The sequence below is a fragment of the Cygnus atratus genome, chromosome 2, assembly GCF_013377495.2.
Source record: "Cygnus atratus isolate AKBS03 ecotype Queensland, Australia chromosome 2, CAtr_DNAZoo_HiC_assembly, whole genome shotgun sequence".
NCBI lineage: Eukaryota > Metazoa > Chordata > Aves > Anseriformes > Anatidae > Cygnus > Cygnus atratus.
Window position 1 is genome coordinate 3,000,052 of NC_066363.1, and position 27,096 is coordinate 3,027,147.

Here is a 27,096-nt window from a genome sequence, read left to right on the forward strand (position 1 = left end):
TCAATCCCCTGTTCAATGAATGACATGTAGTAAGCAGGTGGATGAGGGGTAAAATCACATTGATGTCCCTTTTTTTTTTTTTTGGTTGGATTCACACTAGGGAAGTGGAAGAGGAGTTTGGTGCATACAATTTTGGACAACAACTGATGGTGATTTTATCCCTCTTCTGAGTGAAAATAACATACTGAGCCTTAGTCTGCTTTATCCAGGAGCTGTATAGGAGGTGGCATGGGTCTGTATCTACTTTAAGCCTGTGAGTTGTTCACAGTAAACTCTTTGTCTGTGTAAAGCAGCCTGAAAGGATCTTCCATCGATTCTCTTGCTTTTCCATGTCACATTAAGGTTTTACAGAGGTTTATTAACCTAGGGTAGCCTTTAGACCAGTGTAAGCTCTGGTTTTCTTCAGTGAGACACAGTGGCCTTTTCACTCCAACATTTGGAGTACCCATTCCTGGAGGTTTTGGAGTCCACATCCCTGGAAGTATTTCAGAGACGTGTAGACGTGGCAGTAGGGGACATGGTTTAGTGACGGGACTCAGCAGGTCAGTTTGATGGTTGAGCTTGATGATCATTAAGGTTTTTTGCAACCTAAATGATTCTATGATAAACTTCTTGCTGTTTTTATTTCTGTGCAGCTCCCAAAAAACCTCCCACACAGCCCCCAGTTGACCCCGTGGTGAAAAATAAAACAGAAACCTCAGTGACGCTAGCATGGTCCCCTCCGAAGCTGGACCGCCCCATTCCAATAGATGGCTACGTAGTGGAACGCAAGAAACTAACTGGCTTTACCTGGGTGAGATGCCACGAGTCTCACATCCCTGTCCCTGAGTTCACAGCGAGCAATCTGGCAGAAGAGGCTGATTACCAGTTCCGAGTGTCTGCCGTCAACGCACATGGACAGAGCCCGTATCTGGAATTCCCAGGGAGCATGCACCTCGGTGAGCACAAAACCCCCAGAGAAATGGCTCAGTCTGTGCTGACCTGCCACGTTGGTGCTCTAAAGACATTTCCCATGTCTTTGAGGAGTACTGAGCAGTAGCACTCCAAAGCCTTTTTCCTTTGCTTCTAGCTCTTCTACCTCATTTCAATGTCTGCCTATCACTAACGTGATGCAAGTTGGGTTTCTGTGATAGAGCTGTGAATATGGTTATATTCCAATATCTCACACCAGGCTGTGTGAGAGGCAGAGCTCTCTGTAGTGGATCTTCAGCCTGGAAGTGCTTCTTCCAGCGCTTGTGTGAAAGGAAAAATAAAGGTGTGCTTGTGATTTAATATTCAGTATATAAATGAGATACTCAACTTGCATCTAAAGAATATTTCTGTGATGATCATACGGTCCTAAAAACCAGGTTCCAATTAGACTCTCTAAAGTGTCCGAGTTACTATGAGAAATATGGGGATTTTACTTTATTTCTAGGGTACCAGTGTGCCACAGAATTATGTATAGTGGTATTGTCTCCTCCTTTGATTCGTTCTACTGAGCAATATCTACTTAGACCCAGATCACACTCTGTCTTGTTACTGTGTCATTCTTTTCCCTAGCTGACCACATATGCCTGTGCTTCCCTAGAATATCTAGAAGTAATTAGTGGGCTGAGTGGCCTGTTGAAGATCCTTTTGAAATCTGAAAGTAATATTTTTTACTAAAGAAATAGCACGCTTGCTAGGGATCCTGGGTGGTTCAGGATGCCTAGCAAGTGTTATGTCTGTCATGCCTTTAAAGACGGTAGGGAAAAAATAAGTAAAATATATTTGTTGTTCTATCTGTGCAGGAAACAGGACTTAATCTAGTGCCACAGGTCAGTTAATGGCAGACGTAGAAATCAAATCCCATTCACCCATTGTGCATTGCTTTCGGTACATGCAAGTTGTGTAAGTGTGTAGGATTTTATTCTCACGTCTCATTTACCTTGAGAGCTTTGCTCTTAGGAAGGACTGTTCTCCAGCATGGCAGTCTTGTGTCTTTTGTTCTCAGACATACAAGTTGTTCTTCTTTCCCAGAACCGGTCCTGGCTGTGAAAACCCCCTTGACAACTGTTGAAGCTGTACCTGGAGGGGATGCCATGTTCACTATTGACCTCACAAAAACGTGTTCTGGAACTTGGTACCTTAATGGTAAGGTCTTGCAGGAAAGTGAGACCTATATCATTAAGAGAACCCAAACTACTCACAACCTAATCATAAAGAATGTCACCAAGAACGATGATGGAGCAGAAGTGAAATTTGTTGCCAACAATGTTGATATGAGCACCAAGATGAGAGTGAGAGGTATTTACTTTGATCATTGTCCTTTCTTCTTCCAGTCAAGGGACAGTTGCTGTGACCTGATAGTTAGAACTGGGGCTGGAGGCCTGCACTGTGGCCTGGACTGTACAAAATACCTGAAATTGCAGCATATGGACTAATGTGGGTCCTGGTAATGACAGAACCGTGGTAGCACAGAGGGAGTCAGTCTACTCAGCTGCTTGGTATTTGAACTAGACTGCTTAATGTCAGCTTGGGAATTTCTGCAGCTCCCAACCATCAGTCAGTAGATTCAGTTACCGGATAAACTGCTGAATCCCTTTAAATCGGTAATTTCAGCTCCAGGTTTGGCTAGACTTTCTGGCTATAGTGGAATCATTCAAAAGTAAAGGAGCATTAATGGCTATACTATCTGTATCTACTGGTGTTGCATGGCAAAAGGTAACGAATAAAATGTTTCTTATGGAAGAAAGTGTTTGGCTTTGGGTGAAAATCTCTGCAGAAACATGTTTAGAGTATTGTTAATCAGTAGAAAATGTGCATTTTTTCCTCAGTGAATCTGAAAGGAAACAAAAAAAAAAAGATTAAATCTGCAATGGGAAAAGAATTGCGAGGGCAGGAACAGGACCTAACACTTTTTCAAAGGTCTTGCAGCAGACACATATCAGGGACATGCTAGCCTGATATAACTTGAAATAATGAGGCCTGTTGTTCCTGACAGGTGCTGAAGTGAGATTTACCAACAAGAGCAGAGATATAGAAAAGGTCTCTGCTCGGCTGCGTGAGGAAGCCAAACTTCAGGCTGAGCTTTCAGACACAGACGCTACTGTGAAGTGGATGAAGGATGGGAAAGAGCTCAAGGCCAGTGAAAAATACGAACTTCAAGCTGTGGGGAAGAGGCACGTCTTGAAAATTCGCAACATTGCAACAGAGGATGCTGGAGTTTATCAGTGCATCTGTGAAGGGGATAAAATGGTCTTCCAGCTTTCAGTGAAAGGTATGTGACTGGGTTGCTTTGCATGAATGGCCTGTTCCTGCCCTATACCAACAGAGTGTTCAAGGGACAGAAAGGGAGTGCTCCAGAGGTGGTGGCATAAGCTGCTGGAACTGGGGGTTGTCTTAACTTCCCATTGACATCCAGCGTTGACAGTGTCTAAGATCCCAGAGTAGGAGAATTTGGGAGTGAATACAAGATGTAACACCATCTCAGTGGTAAGAGCTATGTTTTCACTCAAATTGGCATCTTGAAATTCCACAGGGTTTATTTCATGAGCTTAAATTGTAGGTAGTGAAAAGGTGAAGAAATTCAGCCACGGAGGCAGGTCATGATGCCATCTCTGCCCTTTGCTTGCTATGTGATGGTGGGTAAGTCACTCAGGAGGTAGTTCAGCTCTGATTAAAGGTGAAGGGACCAAGGTAATATTGGCACTGCTTTTTGTTTTTTCATCTGTTTGTTTTCTGTCAGTACCCTGGCAAATAAGAACAGACATTTCCAGGGCATGGTTGAATGGCTTGACTCATTGCTATTTGCAGGGTGTTCGGATGGAGGCTGTGTGGAACAAACAGCAAAACACAATTTCCTTTATATTATAGAATCATAGAATATCCTGTGTTGGAAGGGAACTATAAGGATCGTTGAGTCCATCTCTGGACTCCACACTGGGCAACCTGAGTTAAACCATGTATCTATAATGCTTCTTGAACTTGGGCAGGCTTGGTGCTGTGACAGGGGCAGCCTGTCCCAGTGCCCAACCACCTCTGGGTGCAGAACCTTTCCCTAACACCCAGCCTGACCCTCCCCTGTCCCAGCTCCACACCGTTCCCTCGGGTCCTGTCGCTGTCCCCAGAGAGCAGAGCTCAGCGCCTGCCCCTCCGCTCCCCTCGTGAGGGAGCTGCAGGCTGCCATGAGGCCTTCCCTCAGTCTCCTCTACTCTGGGCTGAACAAACCACATATTAATGCTTCCTGTTTGACAGATTTGAACCAGTACAACTTTACAGCTGCCTGTTGTTCAGCTGTTTCTGCCTTCATGGCTGTCCTTTCCTTACTGCATGCCCTCTCTCTAGCTGGCAGGCACTGTGACTACACATCCACCCTCAGAGCAAGGTGAGGAGTCTTGAAGCTTTTCTCTGAAAACAGTGGAATGAAACTTTTGTCTCGCAGTTTTGAGTTTTGTCTACCTTGAATGGGACCAGAATTTGGCTGAAAAGCACCAGATCCTCAGACTTTTCCTTATGAGTATCATCTAGTTGTCTGCTGAAGTTCAGAGTATAAAGCCTGACTCCAGGACAGTCTAGTGTGTTATCAGACATTGTTTGGGGTGTGTTCAGTGGCTATTTTGATTTAAACTGGCAAATTCACTTTGTAGAGCCATTTGATTTCTTTGTAGAGCCATTTGATTTCTTTGTAGAGCCATTTGATTTCTTTGTTCTGTTCTGTAATTTATCCCTAAGATACAGGAGGAATCAAGGAAAAGATGGGAAGAAGAGCAACCTAGCTTTTCTGCTGTTCTCTTAGGATAGCTAGAAGAGGTGATATAGTTTTTTTTATGGCAGTGATACAAAATTTGAAAGAGGAAAAGACCTGTGAAGAGTTACAGGGGTTTTTACCTAGCTGTCATTCTGTCATTTAATACACAGTAGTAAAGAGAGGGTTAAATTTTCCACCCTGATACCTGTTTTGCTGAAGGTTATAGGTCTGATCTCTGAGATCAGTGTGCTGGGCATTGGTTGCAATAAGTAAGAATCCTTTGTGTACTCCATAGAAAGATTTGCTGTTTTGTCCTGAATCTTCAGGACTGCATGCAGATTACAGTAATGCAAAGGCACCTTCTTCCCAGCAATGACTGCACTGAGTATGTATGAGGCTCCTCTCCATCATATTCTGCTGGCTTGTCACACTCATTCACCTCTAGAAATAACTAAACCCTGGAGTAATATATGCATTTTGCCATTGGAAAACATACTTGCTTGGTTATTCTCAAAAAACAAACTCAAAAGAGACTTGAAGACAGCTGAAAAAAAATGATTGAAAAATGGGACTAAATTTATGGAGGAGGAACTTTCTGTGTACGCTTGGCAGCTGTTCTTAATTTTGGTTTTCTTCTCTCTCTCTGCCTCTTTAGCATAATTTTTCACACTGGCAGATCTACCCATGGATTTAATTGAATTAATTGATGGACATGTCTATGTGCTTTTCACTGTAATGTGACCATCAAATGAGTAACGAATGCTATTATTTTAAAATCTGTGTTGGCAATCTGTGACTTAAATGTCTGCTGTTTGTAGCTTGATTACTGGAGAATCAGCTTTGATACATCTCATACTGGTAGCACGAGGCTCACAAAACTAGTCCCCTTTTCATGCTGTCCCACTATTTCACTTTCCAGCATCACCACCTTTGATCCGTTCTTCCTGTAATTCAGGTACAGCTAGCTGGTAAATCATTTGATTTGCAGGTCAGCTGTGTCTAGCACACGAGCATCAGGTGGCTGCCGAGAGGCCTCTGTGTCAAGCTGCGGCCGGAGGTGTGCCACTTGCTGGGCCTGATGCCCAAAAAGCCCCGCTAGAAGGTGCACTTGTCATTTATCACTTCAGTCCCTACACTGCCGTGACACTTCATGTGCCAGATGTCCTCTGACACATGACCTCCTGCGTCGAAACAGGACATCTGAGAAGTCTCTTTCAGCCTGCCGTGGCTGTAGTTTTTATTCTAGTTTTCTAAGTAATGGAAAAGTGCATGAATAAACTTATTTTCCTGTTCTTCCTCCTAAACCTTTTAACCTATGCACCAAGTTCCAATAATGCTGATGGAGAAGTGGAGATCTCAGCAACATTCAGCCTCCACAGGCTTCACGGGTATAGGAGTTGGGTAGAAGAGAGACACTGTGTTGTTGTCCTGCTGAAACAAAGCAGCACCATCCTGAGTCTCTAGAGAAACCACTGGAAACAGGACCCTCAGACAAAAAAATAAGAAATTCATTGTTTTAAAAGTATCTGGTATGACTTCTTTACCCATAGACACTGCTTCACCAAGCTTAATAAACCCCCAAAAACAGGGCTGGTAGCAACCTAGAGAGGTCAGATAAAATCTCATGTCTGCCAGAAGCTCATGGTTGAACAAACTCACTTGAGGACCAAAACTAGAGAGGTCTCTAGTTTCTTTTTCTTCAAGGTTTCTTTTTCTTTCTTACCTGTGGACTGCTTAGCAAGTCAGTTCACTCTTAATTCTTTAGATGTCCAGACTCTGTCACTGTACAAGCCAGTGAATTTTGATTTCCTACCAAATATTTAGTAATATGTACATAATTAAAAGCACTACACATTCAGAGAAATCTGAACAGCTAATCATGTAATCACACAGAACCACAGAATAGTTTGGGTTGGAAGGGACCTTAAATATCACCCAATCCCTCCCCCTGCCACGGGCAGGGACACCTCCCACCAGCCCAGGCTGCTCCCAGCCCCATCCAGCCTGGCCTTGGGCACTGCCAGGGATGGGGCACCCACAGCTCCTGGGAGCAGCCAGGGCCTCACCTCAATCTGCGTGAAGAATTTCTTCCTCATATTTAATCTAAATCTACCCTCTTTTAGTTTAAAACCATTCCCCGTGTCCTATCCCTACACCCCCAACAAAGAGTCCCTCCCCAGCTCTCCTGCAGCCCCCTTTAGGCCCTGGCAGGCCGCTGTGAGGTCTCCCCAGAGTCTTCTCCTCTCCAGGCTGAACAACCCCAACTCCCTCAGCCTGGCTCCATAGCAGAGGTGCTCCAGCCCTCTGGTCATCCTCTTGGCCTCCTCTGGACTTGCTCTAGTGCAGGCTCCAGGTGGGGTCTCACAAGAGCAGCGCAGAGGGGGACAATCCCCTCCCTCGCCCTGCTGCCCACGCTGCTGTTGGTGCAGCCCAGGGCACGGTTGGCTTTCTGGGCTGCAGGCACACATTGCCAGCTCATGTCGAGCTTCTCATCCACCAGCACCCCCAGGTCCTTCTCCTCAGGGCTGCTCTCAATCCATTCCCCACCCAGCCTGTATTTGTGGTTGGGATTGCCCCGCCCCAGCTGCAGGACCTTGCACTTGGCCGTGTTGAACCTCATGCGATTCACACAGGCCCACCTCTCAGGCCTGCACAGGTCACTCTGGAAGACATCCCTTCCCTCCAGCATCACACAGCTTGGTGTTGTCGGCAAACCTGCTGAGGGTGCACTCAATCCCACTGTCCATATCACCAACAAAGATGTTAAGTAGAACTGGTCCCAGTACTGATCCCTGAGGAACACCACTCATTACTGATCTCCACCTGGACATTGAGCTGTTGACTGCAACTCTTTGTGTGCGACCATCCAGCCAATTCCTTACCCACCGAGTGGTCCATCCCTCAAATCCATGTCTATCCAATTTAGAGACAAGGATATCATGGGGGACGGTGTCAAATGCCTTGCACAAGTCTGGGTAGATGGTACATAATTAAAAAGAAGGAAACTAAATGCAAAATCCATCCTTGTTAATAAGGTCTCCTGAGGGCTTTGAGATAAGGAAAGCCCTCATGCATTGCACCAGGAGGTAGCACTGATAATGACACCTTTGGAGCAAATCCTGTGACAGTTGTGCTTAGCTGGTCCAGTCCCGTGGACTGTATCAGCAACGAAAGCCAATAACTGCATTTGAATGGACTGGGCTTATATCCATCAGTGGTAGTGTGCAGTTAGAAGTAACAGTTTCTGAAAAATGAGTTTTTAAATCTGACATGATTACAGGATGGAGTTAAACGTATTTACAGGATCTCAGAAACTTCTGTGTACATCAGCTAGCTCTTGAGCTCCTAAAACACAGCCATTTGGTACAAATTTGTTTAATTAGTATTATGTGTGCACATTCTTGAAATTACGGAAAACATGCATACATAATAAAGGCTTTGATTTTAGTAGCTTTGGCAGCACAGTCCCAAAAATCTGACTTAATTGTATGTGCTATTTTAAAATAATATGTTAACAAGAGGTTTGAAGATTAATTCCATTATCTAGAGTAAAGTGGGACTGTGGCTTTAGGCTAACGTTTTTGGCTAGAATAGTGGTGCTTTTTTGGAATCTTTGCAGTCAGTGACTTGAAGTGACTTGATTATTCCACTATGTATTAATAGATGCCAGATTCATCGTCTGTCTTCTGTGCTCCAGTAGATTTCCAGGAAGATTTTTTTTTTTCATTTCTGTCCTATGTGATATCTCCATAGATTTTTAATTTATTCTAACTTTAGTTATCTAGATTACATTTTAATTACATTTTACATGGAGTTGATTTCTTTGCCAGGAGGTTACAGTAGAATGATTGGATATCCTTCATCTCTTTCCTTCCAGTTTGCTTGTTTCAATTCTTTCCTCACTTTTCCTATTTCAGGTATTTTCTTAAAGCCCTATTGCCTAGGTTCCTCTCCCCTTGACTCAGCCTCTGTATGTCCTCTGACTTTTGGATGTATGATTATCTGGTATATGGTTTGTAAAGGCTGCAAATTTGTCTGCTTCTGAATTAGAATCTAGTGACTATATCCATAATTATACATGGATATTTGCTCTTATGATAAATTAATACCTTATGTGCATGTTTTCTAATGTTTATGCAATTATTTACCAGCACTAAGTGTCCATATTTTGTTTCAGCACTTGCAACCTTCATAAACAAAGAGAGAACTGGAGGAGTTATCAGGGCCATCACTGGAAAACAAGCTGAATTTGTTTCTGAGACCTCTGAAGCCAACATCATGGTTAAGTGGTATAAAGATGGCAAAGAAATCACGGCCAGCAAGAAATTCACTATGGAAGATAAGGGGAAACTGCATAAACTTGTGGCTTCAGCTGTGACAAAAGAAGATGAGGGAACATACACATGCAAAATTGGAGATGACACTCTTATTTTTGATTTAAAAGTCTCAGGTAAGCTTGTGATGCAAGTGTGGGATCAGAGTCTGTGTTAGGCACTCAAGACTTGATTCAAGTTACTTGTGTTGCCTTGTAGATTTCCAGGTCTTTGGATTAAGTTTGCACAGTACTATTTCAGAAACACTGACCTTACAATAGTCCTCTTGCAAATCCACAGTACAGGCAAATAATATAACCATGCTGTTCTATGTTCAGGTCCGCTCAAGGTTTTGCTAGGGTTGTAGTCCTGACTTGAACACTCCATGTGGTGAGCAGGCTGAGGGCCACATCTGGGCTATATGCTTTTACTTGAAGGATTGCCTCAGCATTTACATTATCCTTGAACCTCCTGACTGAAGTGGCCATAAAGTCTTTCCCTGGAAGTCCTGTGTCCTCCTTTGACAAGCTGGAGCTTGGAGATTTGGAGAGCTAAGCGTCTCCTTTTGTTCCCAAAGGACGTTATGATCTCTGAGATGTCCCTCCGAGGTGCCGTAAGCCCAGCCATTAGTTCATGGCATATGCCCATCAGCATAAAGCACATGCTCAAGCGTGTGCTTCTCAGATCAAGCCCAGAAGAGTAATGCTTGTCACTGATGTGTTCCAGTTCGGGATGGAGCTGGAGTATAAAATAACACAAGAAATTATCTGTGAAATTCAATATCTGGAAAATTCTGCTGACTCAATTTGCATAGCCTGGTGGGAAGCTTTCTCTTAAAAATGGTTTTCTGGCTTGTGTCTCAAGCCTAATTTTTCAACCCAGTCCTCAGTTACAAACTGAAACTCTAGTGAAAGCTTCTCATTTTGTATCTATGTGCTGCAGTGCAATGCCGTTTAAGAGAAGTAACAACTCCCTGCTTGTGACCTGTAGCAGTACATCTGAGTTACGGTAATGCTGTCCATCAGCAAACTTAAAAACTCAGCAGAGCTGATAGATCTAGCACATCACTGAACTTGGGATTCCTAGAGGGTTTACTGAGCTAGAGGGATTGCTTCCAGTTTACAGGTGATGTTTGCTCAAGTATTCACTCTGCATCCTGCCGCCAGTTCTGTTTGCTGTTTTGCCAAAAAAAAAAAAAACAAACAAACAAAACAAACAAACAAAAACCAACAAACAGAAAACAACAAACAAACAAACATAAACCAGCATCATATGCAAAGTATCTGTGTATCCTCATGAACTTTTTGATGAACAAGGAATGAGTTACAGCCTGTTAACAAAACCTTAGCTAGGGCAATTTCCACCTTGTTTCACGTCACCACAAAATGTTTCCAGGTTGTTAATAGGAAGTACCAAACAGTCATGATATGGTCTTAAGGCAGGAAAGTAATCTGCCTTTATGGTAATGAGTTACCCCATTAGTTTTGAATAGCAGGACTCTGGAGGGAGTTACCCTTCCTTGCCCGTCTATTTTTAAAAGAATAGATCACTCCTAATGATTACAGTTTTTAATGAAATAATTGTTTCCTGATGCCACAAATTTGCCTGGCATGGGTATAGAATAGCAAATGTCCTTGGTATATTCAGTGACTGAAAGCAACAGTTGCTGCTAGCAGAAATACAATACTGAGCCAAGATTGCTGGTAACTGACAGCCATCAGCTTGCTCTTCAGGCATGGGCTGGCTTGATGGAACGAAGGGTATGAAATACCTGACATGCTCATCAAACACTGCTTGTTAGCTTAGGGACGGGGCGTGTTGAGTAGGTTTGCTCACATTTTGCGAGCAAGGTGACTGTTTCCACTTAGTTAGTTGCCTTCATTTTAGCTTTAGAAATGCAGAAAAATAATACAGTAATACAGAAAACTGAATTGATTGAAAAGAAAAAATTATTGAAAAAAAAAAGGCTGTCAGTAACTTGAGGGCATCTCAGCTTGATTTAAAAGATCAAAGATTGCAGATTTTCAAATTCCATGTATTCGACTAAAACACACTGAGTATTATTTGTATGAAGTTACATGTTGAGACCCAATTCTGAAACCATTTTACTTACAGAAACAGTCGTATTGAATACAGTGAGGCTTAACATAATATTCTCCTATCTCTGTATGTCTCACGCATGCACGTGTATATAGGAGTGTATGTATACACATATGGAAGAACAGTTTATTCATATGTATACATTTATAAAGGATTCATCAATACCCAGCTCCCAAACTGGAGACCACTGTGTACTAACTCTCTTAAAACTTGAGCAACAAGTTCCCCAGTACAGATAACTCTGCTGTACCTCGGTGGGAGGACTTTTCTGACTTGTAAGGACACCTTCTTGCTGTGTCTGTTAATGCCCTGCCATAGTTAAATTGAAAGAGTACCATGCACACATCTGTACCTTTATACCTCCAGAGATGAAACTTGATCACCCAAGCGTGACTAGCAATGAAATAACAATCAGTTGTAACTATATCTTAACATTGTGCTGAATAAGCCATGAATCAGGGTGTAAACTGCCTTCTTCTTTTCTTTCAGATGAAGCTGTTAATTTTGTTAACAAGCCCAAAACAACTCCGGAAATATCAGTCAGTCCTTCTGAAAACCTTGAGCTGGTGTGTGAGGTGTCGGCTGCAAGTGGAACTGTCGTATGGAAGAAGGATCAAACTGAGGTGAAGCAGGACCAGAGGACAACAATCATCTCTCAGGGGACACACCGCAAGCTCATCATCAAAAATGTGACGCTGCAAGACCAAGGGAGCTATACCTGTGAAACAAAGAACGACAAAGCAACATTCCAAGTCAAAGTCAGAGGTGAGAAAATGCTCAAAATTCCAAAGATCAAGGGATACTCCATTTTGAATAATATCTGACAGTTCGAGAATGATCTTACAACCTCTCTGGGGTGAAACATTTCAGCTGTAGGACTTGATTTGCAGTCAAGTATCCCATCAGCTTTTGTACACACAGTTTTAGTAGTAACTGCAACAAATGATGGGCAAGGAGGGTAATTTCTGCACCTCTCACAGTCAGCAGGTGTGTCTGCAGAAACACTCCTGCAGAATTACAGTGCAAGGCCATAGCAGAGGTGCAGGGGTAAATAAAAGGGAAGGGGGTGGCATTTGAAGAGCTCTGATTAGATGGAGAATTGCAAAATTTAAGTGACCCAAATAGGTGAAAAAACGGGGGTGATTCCTAGATAGGAGGGCTCTTCCCTTCTGATTCGCTGGAAGCTGAGAGAGATATCAGAAGAGAGAAAGAGATGAGAGAGGAGGGTTCAGGCAGTGCATATTGGTGCCTCAGGTCCAAACCTGTGCTTGAATTTTTTAACATTGTCCCACAGTTCCCACACACCTATCATTTCCCACTGGCAAAGTAGAGAAGGTGCTTTCCTGTCCTAATGGGCCAGCACTTGCTCTGTTAGAGGCAAGTACGGTGAAATAGGGGGAGCTTGAATAAGCACTAGAGAAGATTACTGCAAAAAACGGTGTGACTATTGTGGTATTCTTGCAGAGAAAGATGTGTTTACAAACAAGGGCAAGGTACAAAAGGAGGTGAAGGCTGTACTGACACAAAATGCCACGCTGAGCTGTGATGTGGCCCAGGAGAAAACTGATGTGAAATGGTACAAGGAGGGGAAGCTGATCACCTCGAGCAAGAAGTTCAAGGTGGAGTCGGAGGGCAAATCTCGTCGGCTGGTGGTGAGTGAGGTGGAGAATAAAGATGCTGGGGAGTACACCTGCGAGGCTGCTGGCCAGAAGCTGACCTTCAAGATTGTTGTCACAGGTAGGAGAGACGTTGTTTCTCATCATGGAATGGCCCATGAGTCCCCTTTAATACAGACCAGAATAAATCAGTTTCTAGGCTCCAGGGATTGGGTAGCGTAGATCTTCATTGAGGTAGTGATAGAGATCAGGCAATCAGCTGGTGTGCATGCACTGTCATACAGATGCTTATAGCTAAGTGTCTTCATCTGTGACCTGAATCCCACTTAGCCATCCTTGCTGTTTTCTGACTACCTGGTAAAGGAAAAACAAACAGTGATATGTAGTGTTGTGATTTATGGGGATAAAGGTAGGGCCAGCTCCCAGATCTGTTGGAAAATAGGTCTGGGAACAGGTTCAAGAAGTCACCTAGAGTGGACAAGGCTTATACATGAGTACCAGTGGCAGATAAGATCAGATACCTGCATGTGCATTATGTTATGGAGCAAAAAGACATATCCTGTACATCCACAGAGATAAGAAGAACCTAAACTCCTAAAGCATTGGAACATTTTGCTCAGAAATGGTGATTTGTTGCCCTCAGGTTGTACACAGGGTCATGTCCTGTCTGAGGTGTACCTCAACTCTGTGTGGGGACAATTCTGACATGACAGAGCTGTGTGAAACTTTCATAAGCAGGATTTCATATTCAGTTGTGAAAACTATGGACAGCATGAACATACCTGTGCATTTTAAATTGCTTCTCCCACTCTACAGAAGAAGACGGTTTTATCAACAAGGACAAAGTGCAGAAGGAGGTGAAAGCTGCACTGACACAAAATGCCACGCTGAGCTGCGAGGTGGCCCAGGAGAAGACTGATGTGAAATGGTATAAGGAAGGGAAGCTGATCACCTCGAGCAAGAAGTTCAAGGTGGAGTCAGAGGGCAAATCTCGTCGGCTGGTGGTGAGTGAGGTGGAGAAGAAAGATGCTGGGGAATACATCTGCGAGGCTGCTGGCCAGAAACTGACCTTCAAGATTGTTGTCACAGGTGAGAGAAGATACTTTGGCCCATCCTTCCTATTTATAGAACATTTAGAAAAATTATTATTATTTTATAAAAGTTTTTTCCAATTATGCTTCAAATTTTTGGAGAACATCATTGGGATGACCGAGCTCTGATGGGGAAATGGAAGAAAGTGTTTCAGGTACAGTTCTGAGGAAGCTCCTTCCTTTGAAAAGTTCAGGAATTTCCCTTCACTGTGGGAATGGGGAATGGGGGAATGGGGAATGGGGAAAGGAAGGTTCTGATTGCACCTCTCCATCACTGCGTGTTGGTGCAAGTGGAACAACTCTGCGGTGCAGCTGATTCCCAGGACATTTCAGAGCAGGGGCACAGTGGTGAGCGATAGGGTGTCTGCCCCACGTCTGCACACTTTTTGTTTGTCTTGGAAGGGCTCGTTTCAGCCTGTGGGGAGAACATGACACGAAAGCTTTGTGAAAGTTCAGGTCTCTAAGGCATTGAGTTAATGGCAACTGAGGGAAGAAAGTGGCATGGAGAGTCATTCAAGATGTATTGCCATGCTGGGGCTCCAGAGTGGGGGAGTGGGTTCGATTTTCCAGCTCCCTCTCTGCCTCCTGCTCCTCTTTCCAGTGGCCCAACTAATCTTTCTCTCTCCCCTTCTCCCCCAAGAGCCAGAAGCTGTATTCACAAACAAGGAGAAGGTGCAGAAGGAGGTGAAAGCTGCACTGACACAAAATGCCACGCTGAGCTGCGAGGTGGCCCAGGAGAAGACTGATGTGAAATGGTACAAGGAGGGGAAGCTGATCACCTCGAGCAAGAAGTTCAAGGTGGAGTCGGAGGGCAAATCTCGTCGGCTGGTGGTGAATCAGGTGGAGAAGAAAGATGCTGGGGAGTACACCTGCGAGGCTGCTGGCCAGAAACTGACCTTCAAGATTGTCGTCACAGGTAGGAGAAACCCACCATTTTGGTTGATATTTCATTACCTTTTCTTTGTGTCTAGGTGTTCTCTCCTGTTCTTTCAGTCCAAAAATACTGCTAGGCTGCCTTTTGGTGTTGGCCTAAGCTACCATTTCAGTGAGGTTGTGTCAGACTTGGCAGGTCTACTGATTACACGCAGGTATCTTGTTGTCAGTCACTCGACTTCCCCTGTCTCCTTAGGCTCAGATATTGCATCTAGAGTTTTTGCTAGGGAGCACTGTACTAAAGGACCTCTTCCAGTTTGGTATTCTCTTATTTTTGCTTTTCATTCATGAAAGTAACTGTTTTCTTCCCTCTTCATTTCATCTTTTTCTATGCACAATGTCCTATCTACCAAAACAGAGAATTTCTTTGATTATTTCACTGTCAGGCTGTGCAATCACATACATGTACACTTCCTTATGACTCTCCCATGAAACAGTTTTGTGGGTAATGAACAGAAGTGGGTACAGATGCATGGAACTCGAATTATGAGTTGTTTTTAACAACCTCTCATCCTTCCCTTACCTCTTCCTTCACATCAGCTGCCTTTGGGTACCTGAATGTGATTTATCCAGCTATGAGAACTGTGCAACACTGGTTTACCAATCAATATTGCAACAGTAGCATTTACAGCTCCCTACTTTGTTGTGGCTGCATTGAGGTTTGGAAGTTGATGGTAGCATACTGTCCTAAAAATTTTCAATCAGATACAGTACACTTGTCTGTGGTCTATTGAATCCCAAGTTGATGACTGTTTCTTCCAGGTTCTACATCTGTAATGACCAGTTGTGAGTCCAGTAATGTGTATTTCTATTTGCAATTTTCTCTTTAGCTTTAGATTTGGACTCTTTAGATTTGGAGTCTGGGGATTTAGTGCAGAGGCAGTTCTCTTGCTCTAACTGCGGTATGTATTTCTTTGGTATCAGTAAATTTTGTGAGAGGTCTAATACATTTTAACTTAGGCTCCAGACATCCATGGGCTTGTCAGATACATTCTGAGTGACTGTTTCTGAATCGGCTGATAAGAAGGGCTTTTGTTTTGTTTTATTCATAGTAGTTACACTCTACTGTCTCTGCTCATAAGTCAGATGGCTCTCTGTTAACTTTATGGTTTTTGTTTCATATTCTGAGCTGATCAGAACAAGGAATCCTTCCTTCCTTCCTTCCTTCCTTCCTTCCTTCCTTCCTTCCTTCCTTCCTTCCTTCCTTCTTTCCTTCTTTCCTTCTTTCCTTCTTTCCTTCTTACGGCATTGAACACACTGGACCTTAATCCTGGCTGAAGTCTGGCATTTTATCAGCTATGCAGAGGAGCAACTGCACTGGGAGTCTACTGACTTTCCTGCTCGCACACATGCTAGAGACCTGAAGTCCTTACAGGGCATAGCTTGCGTTCTGTTCCCTTGTAAAGGTTGCAGTCTTTCTGCTGTCACTGTCCTGGAGCATCCCGCTCCCTGAGTCTTCAGTGTGCAATGTGCAACTGCTCCTATAGCGCAAAGCTTTGCTGCTGCCCTGACTGTCAGCCGTCAGCTGTTACTGTCCCCACACCTCGTGGTGTACATGGGGTGTGATTTGAGGGCCTTGGGATCTTTATCACGAGTTGTGTAGCTCATGCTTTTGGCTTAGGAAATTGCCAGTTTCAGTGAATGATGGATTACAGTAAGGCTAGGTTTGAGAGGCATCTGTCACACAACGTGGACATTGATGGAAAGACTGTGGCATGGATCAGAATAAACCAAGTACATCCTCAGCTGCTGAAGCCAGCCCATACGTTACTGCACAGGTGTAGATAGGAAATGCAGAAATGTAAGGCCTTTACACTTGAATTTCGCTAGCTGAGGGCTATTCTTAGCTGTTTGCCTCAGAAACCAAGGGTTTTCAGTTCTCTTTCAAACTGGGTGACTTCATGGCTGCACGAGGTAATTTAACACCTTTCCCTCTCTGCCGTAAGTGGAGAGCGCTTGCCTAGCTACTGTTGCTGTATTTCTCATGTGTATCACTGTAACGTGACGTGCAAGCCCAGCACTCACTGGAAAATGATCTAGTGTGAAAGTCAGGAGGGGATTATGAGTACTCTTTGAGCGGTTGGCTCTTTCACTGCAGAAGTCCTCGTCTTACTGGATTATCCCAAAGTGCAATGGCTTTCTGAGTCTTAATTTATCCTCTTACCATTGTATTCAGAAAGCTTTTCAGGGTTCCTGTATTCCAGGGTTCCACTGGTAGCACAAATCCATCCCATTTTAAGGACAGCTTAAGGTTAGATTCTTAGTGTTGAGTATCGGGATGCAGCTATGGCACTTTTAGCTCATCATGAAAAGAACAAAGTGCCGCACACCTTAGAGACCAAGATAAAAGTGTAGTAAGAAGAGTTTAATCTGCAATCTCATTATCTCAAGATTCATGATATACAGTGAAACCCTTATCAGAAGGATACATGATATCCTTTTGAAGCCAGCTCCATTTGTTGAGACAGAGGTTCCAAAGGGAAGCGTGGAAGAGAGTGACTTTAAACACTTCATTCTGCATGTGTTAAGTATTAAGAGAAGATTCCCTCAGTCAGTTTTCTGAAAAGTCAGAGATTTCCAAGTACAAAAAAGTGTATTTTATGCATAAAACTGAGCTATGAAAATTAACTTAAACCAAGTACTTTTCCATATTAAGAACTGTATCTTTATAATTTCCTTGGGATTAAGTTAAAAGATATTTTCTGAACAATACCCCATCTTAATCTGACATACTCAGATGCTGGTAAATTCCTGTAAATAATGTGATAGAGAAGTCTGTGATTCATAATTGGGCTATATTTGGCTAAACTCAAATGCAGAGTGTAGCAATACGAAAAAGTCACAATGGTGAAGATTTATCTTTGTCTTCATTAGAAGAAATTCAAAAATGAGGAGTTCCAGCTATTTTAAAAGAATAGTTAGAGAGATAGAATGATTATATGGACTATCTGTAGAGGGTGCATTATAATGTATGATAAACACAATCGTAAAGCAATGTTCCTTACAAGAAATCGTCCTATACAATATGTACACAAAATATGTGTAATATCTTCCAGTCGCAAGCTATTTGTATCTTATATATATTTTCCCTAACATTTCCCAATATCAGAGCCAGAAGCTGTATTCACAAACAAGGAGAAGGTGCAGAAGGAGGTGAAAGCTGCACTGACACAAAATGCCACGCTGAGCTGCGAGGTGGCCCAGGAGAAGACTGATGTGAAATGGTACAAGGAGGGGAAACTGATCACCTCGAGCAAGAAGTTCAAGGTGGAGTCGGAGGGCAAATCTCGTCGGCTGGTGGTGAGTGAGGTGGAGAAGAAAGATGCTGGGGAGTACACCTGCGAGGCTGCTGGCCAGAAGCTGACCTTCAAGATTGTCGTCACAGGTAGGAGAGAGATTCTCTCAGTACTGTTTCCTATCATGATTAATTGCTGCCTTAAACATATTCTGAGTTTATATGCACTCTGCAGCTTTATTTTATTTGTCATTCTACAAAACTGAGTTTGATTCACAGGGTGATAGTTACATCTTACCTCTTTCTATCCGTTCCCAAGATGGACATAAGATTCGGTTCAGATGCCTGCATGTAGACTTCCAGTTATTCCTGAAATGCTCTGGAGATCCCTGGCTGGCATCCATCTGCCGTACTAGAAATGGGCAGCTTTCCCAAGAGTCCCTGGTATATGTCCCAGCCTCATGAAGACATCTTGGGTGTACAGGGTGTGTCAGATTGCCCAAGACACTTGTATGTGGGCAACTGAAGTGTGGTCCTAATCAGTGCAGTCTGTGAAGTGACCATTGACAGGGTCACTCCTGACTACAGCAGGGTTTCCAGTACCACATTCTCACTGGGAAATCTAAGCTTAGGTGTCTTAATCTGGGAGCTGAGACCAGCTCTACCTCCTGGGTAGCTAAAGTTGAGTGAATTTCTGTCATGATGTCAGATTCCTAACTACTGTGAATCATCAGTGGCTTCTGGGTCTCAGTAACATAAAACCTTTTTTCACTCTTGAAGATTCGCTCCACAGCTGAGATTGATTTGTAGGTATGCAGTAAAAAATGTAGTATTCCTGCTTACAAGGGCTGAAACAAGCATGTAATCAGAGGTCAAATAAATACTGGTGGTGCATATGATTTTAATATGAGTATATTGTTTTGTGTACAAAATATTCCAGTTACCACAGATTTTCTAAGGAATTATTGCTGATACCTAGATATTACAGAGCACATCATGTTCATATTTGCTGTTTGCTGTTGGTTTCCAATTTTTAATTAATGTAACCATGCAAACACTATACTCATTTAAAAACAGATTTTGCAGAAATGAGTTTATGCAGAGCTCCATGAACCACAGAGAAATGGAGTTAAAAGGGATCTCCAGAGGTCGACCTAATGAATTCCTCTCTGCTGCATGAAAGTAGCTAGATTTCTATCCAGGTACCCAAGAGGGTTACAGATGGCTCGTTTAGAGACAGCTCTGTGCTTAAATTAGGAAAATATTTGATTAAGAACCCTATTTGTTTCAAAACTTTATAAGATATGAAGAATATATGGTTACAGTAGTCCACTAGTTGTCTGGAGAAGGAAGTGTTAGGTTGTTAACTTACAGAAAGAACATTTTTAATCTGGATCATGTTCATTCACTTTAGTATGGATGGAATTATTCTAAAATGACAAAGATGCATGAAGTTGTTGTAAGCCGAATTTTGCATTTGGTTATGAACACTTTGGACAGAATGACTGTACCTTTGCATTTTAAATTGTCTCCCACTGTAGAAGCAGAAGATGCTTTTGTAAACAAGGAGAAGGTACAGAAGGAGGTGCAGGCAGTCACGAAAGACAATGCCACACTGAGCTGCGAGGTGGCCCGGGAGAAGACTGATGTAAAATGGTACAAGGAGGGGAAACTGATCACCTCAAGCAAGAAGTTCAAGGTGGAGTCAGAGGGTAAATCTCGTCGGCTGGTGGTGAATCAGGTGGAGAAGAAAGATGCTGGGGAGTACACCTGCGAGGCTGCTGGCCAGAAACTGACCTTCAAGATTGATGTAACAGGTGAGAGATTACCTACTTACATTTATTTATTTTTTTGTCATAACAATTAAGAGAGTTCCCTAGTGTTTTAATTCCAGAATTCCAGTGATTTACTTCCAGCATTGACCTGTGTGGTTCTGCAACACAACGTATATCGTTATTCTTAAAAATCAATATTAAAGGCATGTGCTTGGACACTTTAGGAAATAGAGAGGTCCATGCAAGCCAGTATTCTTTCTCGGAGACTGACCAAGAATGGTTATTAAGATAAAGGATTTAAGAACAAGACGAACGTATAACAGTCCTTCCATCCTTTAGGAATCACTAATTCCACTCTAAAAATCTGTAGTTTCTGTCTCTGCTGGGACAGAGTTTGCTTCTACCATATCTATACAAGACATGGCTTTGCTGAAAGATTTTGCCAGTATGACCTTGTGAGGAATTGAAGAACACATTTTGAGTGTAAGTTCAGAACACTATCCAGCAGTTTGTGTAAGCAACTCTGTCATCAATACATACCCTTCTATTCTTGCTGCTAGTTATTTTTGTTGAAAACACTCCCCCCTACTTCCTTTGTCATGGAATAAGTTCCTTCCTTCTGTCTTGCTTGAAAGAATTGAGAGAAGACTAGTTTTGATGTAGTCATTTCTTAATTGATTGTGGACAAGAAGAAAATTTTAAAGATGCATGCAATTAAAACTAAAACAGATAAAACTACCAGAAAGTGAAGCAAAACAATAGAATTGGATTTGGTGGAAAGACTTGCTGTTTTTTCTTTCAGTGGATTTACCCAACACTAGAATCTGCTCATTTTTGAAGTGTGTGCATCTACACAGCCCAATGCACCACTCACGCCTCAAAGCTCTTTATTTTGGATTCAGCTGAGAATGTGGTTATTTATCTTCTGCACTGGAGGTGTTTTGTGGCTGGCCTCCTCCCAGTGTGGTCTGAGCAAAAGCATGACATTACAGCGTTGAGATTCATGTGACTGCCAGTTGTGGGTCTCACTGAGGTACAAGCTGATTGGATTTCACTCTGCTTGCCCTGCTGTGTCTGTGTTCTGTGGTATATATTGCTGGGGAGTGACCCTACAAGGAAATTAGAGACAAATGTGCCTCATTCTGCTTTGAGAGGTGGCAACTCTCCTTTGTGCTAGAAAAAATACAGTAATATTTATTTTGTGGGTCAGTTACGTGACTCTTCTGCAGCTCTATGCAGTTTGTAGGAGCGGTACAGGGTAAAACTGAATAATTATTTTATTTCAAACGATGAATGTCATTGATAGCAGAAGCTGTTCAAGGAAAAAATGTAGTAGATTATTAATTTCTGCCTTTTAGTTTCATTTTTAAAGGATCTTATTACACTGTTTGAAAGAAGAACTCTTCTTAGCTTCATGTGGAAGAATCTTATAATCTGGACCAGGAGAACTTTATCCTGTAGTGGATGCAACAAAGCACTGAAGGGCTTTCAGCAGCTGTTTGTGCTTACAACTTAGCCAAAAGGTCTCTCTCTGAGGAAAGCTGTTGACAGCAATAACTGAGGGTTGCATGAGACTTTGGGATGAAAACCCAAGATTGGCCTGCTGTCAGGGCGTCTGAGAAATATTCAGTCATATTCATGGGAGAAAATCGCACGGCTTGGACAATGAGGATTCATATTTTTGGGAAATGGCGTCATCCTCTGCAACTTGAGATGGGTATCCTTGCTATCACCACACATTTCTGCACCTCACATCCTCTCCAATAAATAGGTGTAAGAACAGTGTCCTACCCAATGGAAGTGTTTTTCATATCATGGGTTGTGAGATACAGGGGGACCATAGAAAAGTGGACAAGCATTTTATCTGTAAGATACATATTAGTGTTCTCCAAGCCAATTGCTGCCAAAGGGAGGATGTTTTCCAGCTTTTGCAACTGCAAAAATAGGAGGGTAAAGAAGAGTAGGCCTTCTCTTGACACTGAGAGATTGACTGTTTACTTTAAAGACAGAAGTTGGGAGCCTTGAGGTTCTTGTTTGAGACTGCAGAGAAAGTACGCTGTAGAACCAGGCAGGGAAATGGATCTTCTGACCCTCTTCTGTGCCTTAATCCTAGGTCACCTTTCTTTTCACTTTGTGGATGATTAAAGGTACAACTGAGGGAGAGTACCAACTAGAGTTTGTGTAAACAAGTAACATTACCCCAAGGGAAATTAAAATAAACTGAAGCCTCCCACTTAAGAGAATTGTCTAGGTTGGAACATGACGTGTGAGCTTAGGAGTTGATCATTCAGTTAGTAGCTGTATAACCTCTGTTGGTTTATACTGGTAGGTGAGATGTCTACCTAGGGTGAGAGCCAAAACAAAACAAATTAACCTGTAGAACACTTTCTAGGAACATCTGCAGGTTATCTTTGGAAGTATGGTACAAAAAGGTCTGAAGCTTGAAATCCACGCTCTTTGTAACATGGCCTCACTTCTTCCCTTGCCTACACATACATCTAAGGGTTATATGTGCTAAAGTATTCCTTGCTAGGTGTTTTAACTTCCTTCAAGAGCTTGGATCCAGCCTGACTTTTGGCAAATTTTGCTCTGTTACTACTGCTCCTGTTACCAGAGATGTAGCTTTCTAGGAGAGCTGCCCTTTCTTCTATTCCTTGTTTGTGCCATGTCTTTTGAAGGATTTTAAGGGACAGTTCCATGATTTTTAGCTGGTCTTGACGATCCTTTCCCTCCTCCTCTTCTACTGCGTAAAAAAGAAGATTCTGAAACCCTTTAATGTGAAGAAGCCAGATTGAACACTGAGTCTTGAACAAGTTGTTCATCTTTTCTTCAATTATCAGTTCTCATAATTCACCCAGGTGTACAGCTTCCAAATAAGTGCATTACAGGGATATTTTTTTAATTTCCTCTATGACTTTAAACTAGATCATCTTATGTTCCTTATATCTAGGGTTATTTCCCACATCCAACTTTTAAAATGATGTCCTTGGAATTTACCAAAACTAAGCCTAAAATCAAGTTACTTTTCTTAGTTCAGTGTCTGCTTGACTGGAGAATTTCCCAGATCTTACATCTAGAAATCCATGATGCTGCTGGCATAGCTCCAGTGGAGGCAACCAAGATGATTATGGGGCTGGAGCATGTCATATGAGGAGTGGTTAGAGGCTGAGAAAATTGGATATGTTCAGACTAGAGAAGAGAAGCCAAAGGGAGTTTTTACTGCAGCCTGCAGCTAGCTAATGGGAGGATATAGCTACAGGTTCTTCTCAAAGGTGCACAGTGACAGGGAGAAGAGGCAAAGTACTCAAGCTGAAACGTGGGATGTTCTGAAAAGGTATTACGAAAAATATGCATCATGAAGGCAATAAAGCTCTGGAACAGGAGCCCTAAGGTTGTGGGTTCTCCACCACTGGAGATATTCAGAACTCAATTCGACGTGGCCCTGAGTGATGCAATGTAATTTTATCTGCTCATAGTGGGCAAATTGGACTGGATGACCTGCAGAGATCACTCCCCACTTGAATTGTTTTATGACTTGGAATTTTGTATTATTACCAGCACATGTTCTGAAGAATATATCTGGGAAGTTATGTTGATCCATACGGACACAATTCCATATAAATCACTGTGAAGATACTCCAGTTGTTATGCAGCTACTTCTTAACCCTTATTGTTTTTTTCCTGAAAATGATCTGGACCCAAATATGGGGACAGCACTGGCAAATGAAGGATCCTGCCTGGTATATCTAAAGTAAACAGGAGATAGGCAGCCCAGTCTTCTCTGCAAGTGAACACAACATGCTGTGCTTGCTGAAGAGAGCCCTCCTGCTTGGCTTGTAGAAACTGACCCTACAGCATGTCTGCAGGAAAGCTGGTGGAAGCCTAAGGATGAGGTTCGTCTTGCTCCTCAACTGAGCAGCAGCCAGAAACTGTGATGTCTCAAAGCAAGCTTGTACTGTTGGGAAGTTTCTGCCAATGCTTCCTCAAGCATTTGCTTAGCTCTGTTAGCCTTTTTGATTTCACATCTGCTTTATTTAAATTGTAACCTAATATGCAGTCTCCCACTGAAAACCCAGTACCATGCAGTTTCGGAGACAAAGCTTTGTCACAGGCTTCTTAAAATCTGTCACCAGCTTCACTGGCATGGTTTGGAAACTTGTCTGAATGAACCTAGACTGTGTTCCAAGGTAGAAATAAAAGGTGAAAGCTGTTCCTGTCATTCTTCTGTGCAGCTCTGATGGGATATACCCATGGCCATAAAAAGGCTGGCTAGTTGTCCATACGGTATTGCATTCTGACCCCAGCTGTGTCTGGTACCACCTCATTCACAGAGAGTTGCAGGATGCCTCCAAGCACTTGGCTGTGGTTAACATGATCTTTTCCAAATTGCCTGTCTTTTACTTCTGTTACATCTGAGGGCTTTAGTGCTGGATCCAGCTGTGGGACAAAGAACTGATGCCATTTCTCTCTTACATATCCATGAACGTGTACTTCAGTGAGAAGTGCTACGGACAGAAGACTAAAAACCTGCTTCTGGGGGTTGCTGTGCATTGCAAATGATTGAAACAGCAACAGATAGCAGAGATCAATTATTAGTAACCTTGAAACAGGTGGATTTAGATTTAGTTCAAGGTAGGTTTGCAAATTAATGGTCAAGCATTATCTCAAATGATAGATACTTTTTTCACAGATTTTTCATTCTTTGCTATCTTACAGATGATGTGTTTGAACACAAAGACAAAGTGCAGAAGGAGGTGAAAGCTGCTCTAACAGAAAATGCCACACTGAGCTGCGAGGTGGCCCAGGAGAAGACTGATGTGAAATGGTACAAGGAGGGGAAGCTGATCACCTCGAGCAAGAAGTTCAAGGTGGAGTCGGAGGGCAAATCTCGTCGGCTGGTGGTGAATCAGGTGGAGAAGAAAGATGCTGGGGAATACATCTGCGAGGCTGCTGGCCAGAAACTGACTTTCAAGATTGTTGTCACAGGTGAGAGAAGATACTTTGGCCCATCCTTCCTATTTCTAGAACATTTAGAAAAATTATTATTATTTTATAAAAGTTTTTTCCAATTATGCTTCAAATTTTTGGAGAACATCATTGGGATGACCGAGCTCTGGGGAAATGGAAGAAAGTGTTTCAGGTACAGTTCTGAGGAAGCTCCTTCCTTTGAAAAGTTCAGGAATTTCCCTTCACTGTGGGAATGGGGAATGGGGGAATGGGGAATGGGGAAAGGAAGGTTCTGATTGCACCTCTCCATCACTGTGTGTTGGTGCAAGTGGAACAACTCTGCGGTGCAGCTGATTCCCAGGACATTTCAGAGCAGGGGCACAGTGGTGAGTGATAGGGTGTCTGCCCCACGTCTGCACACTTTTTGTTTGTCTTGGAAGGGCTCGTTTCAGCCTGTGGGGAGAACATGACACGAAAGCTTTGTGAAAGGTGAGGTCTCTAAGGCATTGAGTTAATGGCAACTGAGGGAAGAAAGTGGCATGGAGAGTCATTCAAGATGTATTGCCATGCTGGGGCTCCAGAGTGGGGGAGTGGGTTCGATTTTCCAGCTCCCTCTCTGCCTCCTGCTCCTCTTTCCAGTGGCCCAACTAGTCTTTCCCTCTCCCCTTCTCCCCCAAGAGCCAGAAGCTGTATTCACAAACAAGGAGAAGGTGCAGAAGGAGGTGAAAGCTGCTCTAACAGAAAATGCCACACTGAGCTGCGAGGTGGCCCAGGAGAAGACTGATGTGAAATGGTACAAGGAGGGGAAGCTGATCACCTCGAGCAAGAAGTTCAAGGCGGAGTCGGAGGGCAAATCTCGTCGGCTGGTGGTGAGTGAGGTGGAGAAGAAAGATGCTGGGGAGTATACCTGCGAGGCTGCTGGCCAGAAACTGACCTTCAAGATTGTTGTCACAGGTGAGAGAAGATACTTTGGCCCATCCTTCCTATTTCTAGAACATTTAGAACAATGATTATTATTTTGTAAATGTTCTTCCTATTACGTTTCAAATTTTTGGAGAACATCATTGGGATGACTTAGCCCTGATGGGGAAAAGAAAAATATGTTCCAGGTACAGTTCTGAGGCAACTCCATTCTTTAAAAAGTTCAGAAGTTTCCCTTCACTGTGGGAACAGGGCCATAAAAAAGACGGTTCTGATTGCACCTCTCCATCACTGCGTGTTGGTGCAAGTGGAACAACCCAGGACATTTCATAGCAGGGGCACAGTGGTGAGCGATAGGGTGTCTGCCCCACGTCTGCACACTTTTTGTTTGTCTTGGAAGGGCTCGTTTCAGCCTGTGGGGAGAACATGACACGAAAGCTTTGTGAAAGTTCAGGTCTCTAAGGCATTGAGTTAATGGCAACTGAGGGAAGAAAGTGGCATGGAGAGTCATTCAAGATGTATTGCCATGCTGGGGCTCCAGAGTGGGGGAGTGGGTTCGATTTTCCAGCTCCCTCTCTGCCTCCTGCTCCTCTTTCCAGTGGCCCAACTAATCTTTCTCTCTCCCCTTCTCCCCCAAGAGCCAGAAGCTGTATTCACAAACAAGGAGAAGGTGCAGAAGGAGGTGAAAGCTGCTCTAACAGAAAATGCCACGCTGAGCTGCGAGGTGGCCCAGGAGAAGACTGATGTGAAATGGTACAAGGAGGGGAAGCTGATCAGCTCAAGCAAGAAGTTCAAGGTGGAGTCGGAGGGCAAATCTCGTCGGCTGGTGGTGAGTGAGGTGGAGAAGAAAGATGCTGGGGAGTACACCTGCGAGGCTGCTGGCCAGAAACTGACCTTCAAGGTTCACGTTACAGGTGAGTAAACGTTTCATCTGTTTTAAATCCCCCCCAAAACTGAAGGAAAGACAAATTGCACGGCTTGACAAATTCCACCTCAGCAGTCAGTTGATGGAATATTTAAATTCTGCTGTTTAACACAGTTCCGTTCACACTGTTTGGCCTGTCTTCCTTCTTTGAAAGCAGAGAACTCAGAGGATTACTGTAGCCTAAGCCCAGGAAATCTGTTAATCTAATGGAGATGCAGTGATAACAAAATAATAATTTAATAATTGCAGGAGAAATTAAAGGACGTAGAAAACATTCTGATCACAAGCATTTTCTTGCCAATACTTCTTCCTGAAATGAAGTGTCTTTTTACTATAGAGTCTTAGAGCCAGCATTTGGTCACAATGCTGGAAGAAGACATGAGTGTTTTTTTGTAAATTATAAAATTACAAATAAAATGTAATTCACTTTTTTTTTTTTCCCTCTCTGTAACAGGTACAAAAGAAATGTTAGAAAAGACTTAAAGCTGTGGCTTTTCTTTCCAGAAATGGAGAAAGATAAACTTTCAAT

The 27,096-nt window shown here is 43.0% G+C and overlaps 1 protein-coding gene across 1 annotated transcript in view; it reads left to right on the forward strand.

Moving 5' to 3' along the window:
* The window catches only part of OBSCN (obscurin, cytoskeletal calmodulin and titin-interacting RhoGEF), a 151,217-nt gene that overhangs the window by 14,002 nt on the left and 110,119 nt on the right, over nucleotides 1-27,096 (forward strand). The window contains 10 exon segments of the mRNA XM_050709295.1: nucleotides 636-938; nucleotides 2,002-2,268; nucleotides 2,966-3,241; nucleotides 8,889-9,161; nucleotides 12,589-12,861; nucleotides 14,472-14,747; nucleotides 17,874-18,149; nucleotides 19,541-19,816; nucleotides 25,400-25,675; nucleotides 26,281-26,556. Coding sequence (XP_050565252.1) covers nucleotides 636-938; nucleotides 2,002-2,268; nucleotides 2,966-3,241; nucleotides 8,889-9,161; nucleotides 12,589-12,861; nucleotides 14,472-14,747; nucleotides 17,874-18,149; nucleotides 19,541-19,816; nucleotides 25,400-25,675; nucleotides 26,281-26,556 — 2,772 coding nt within the window.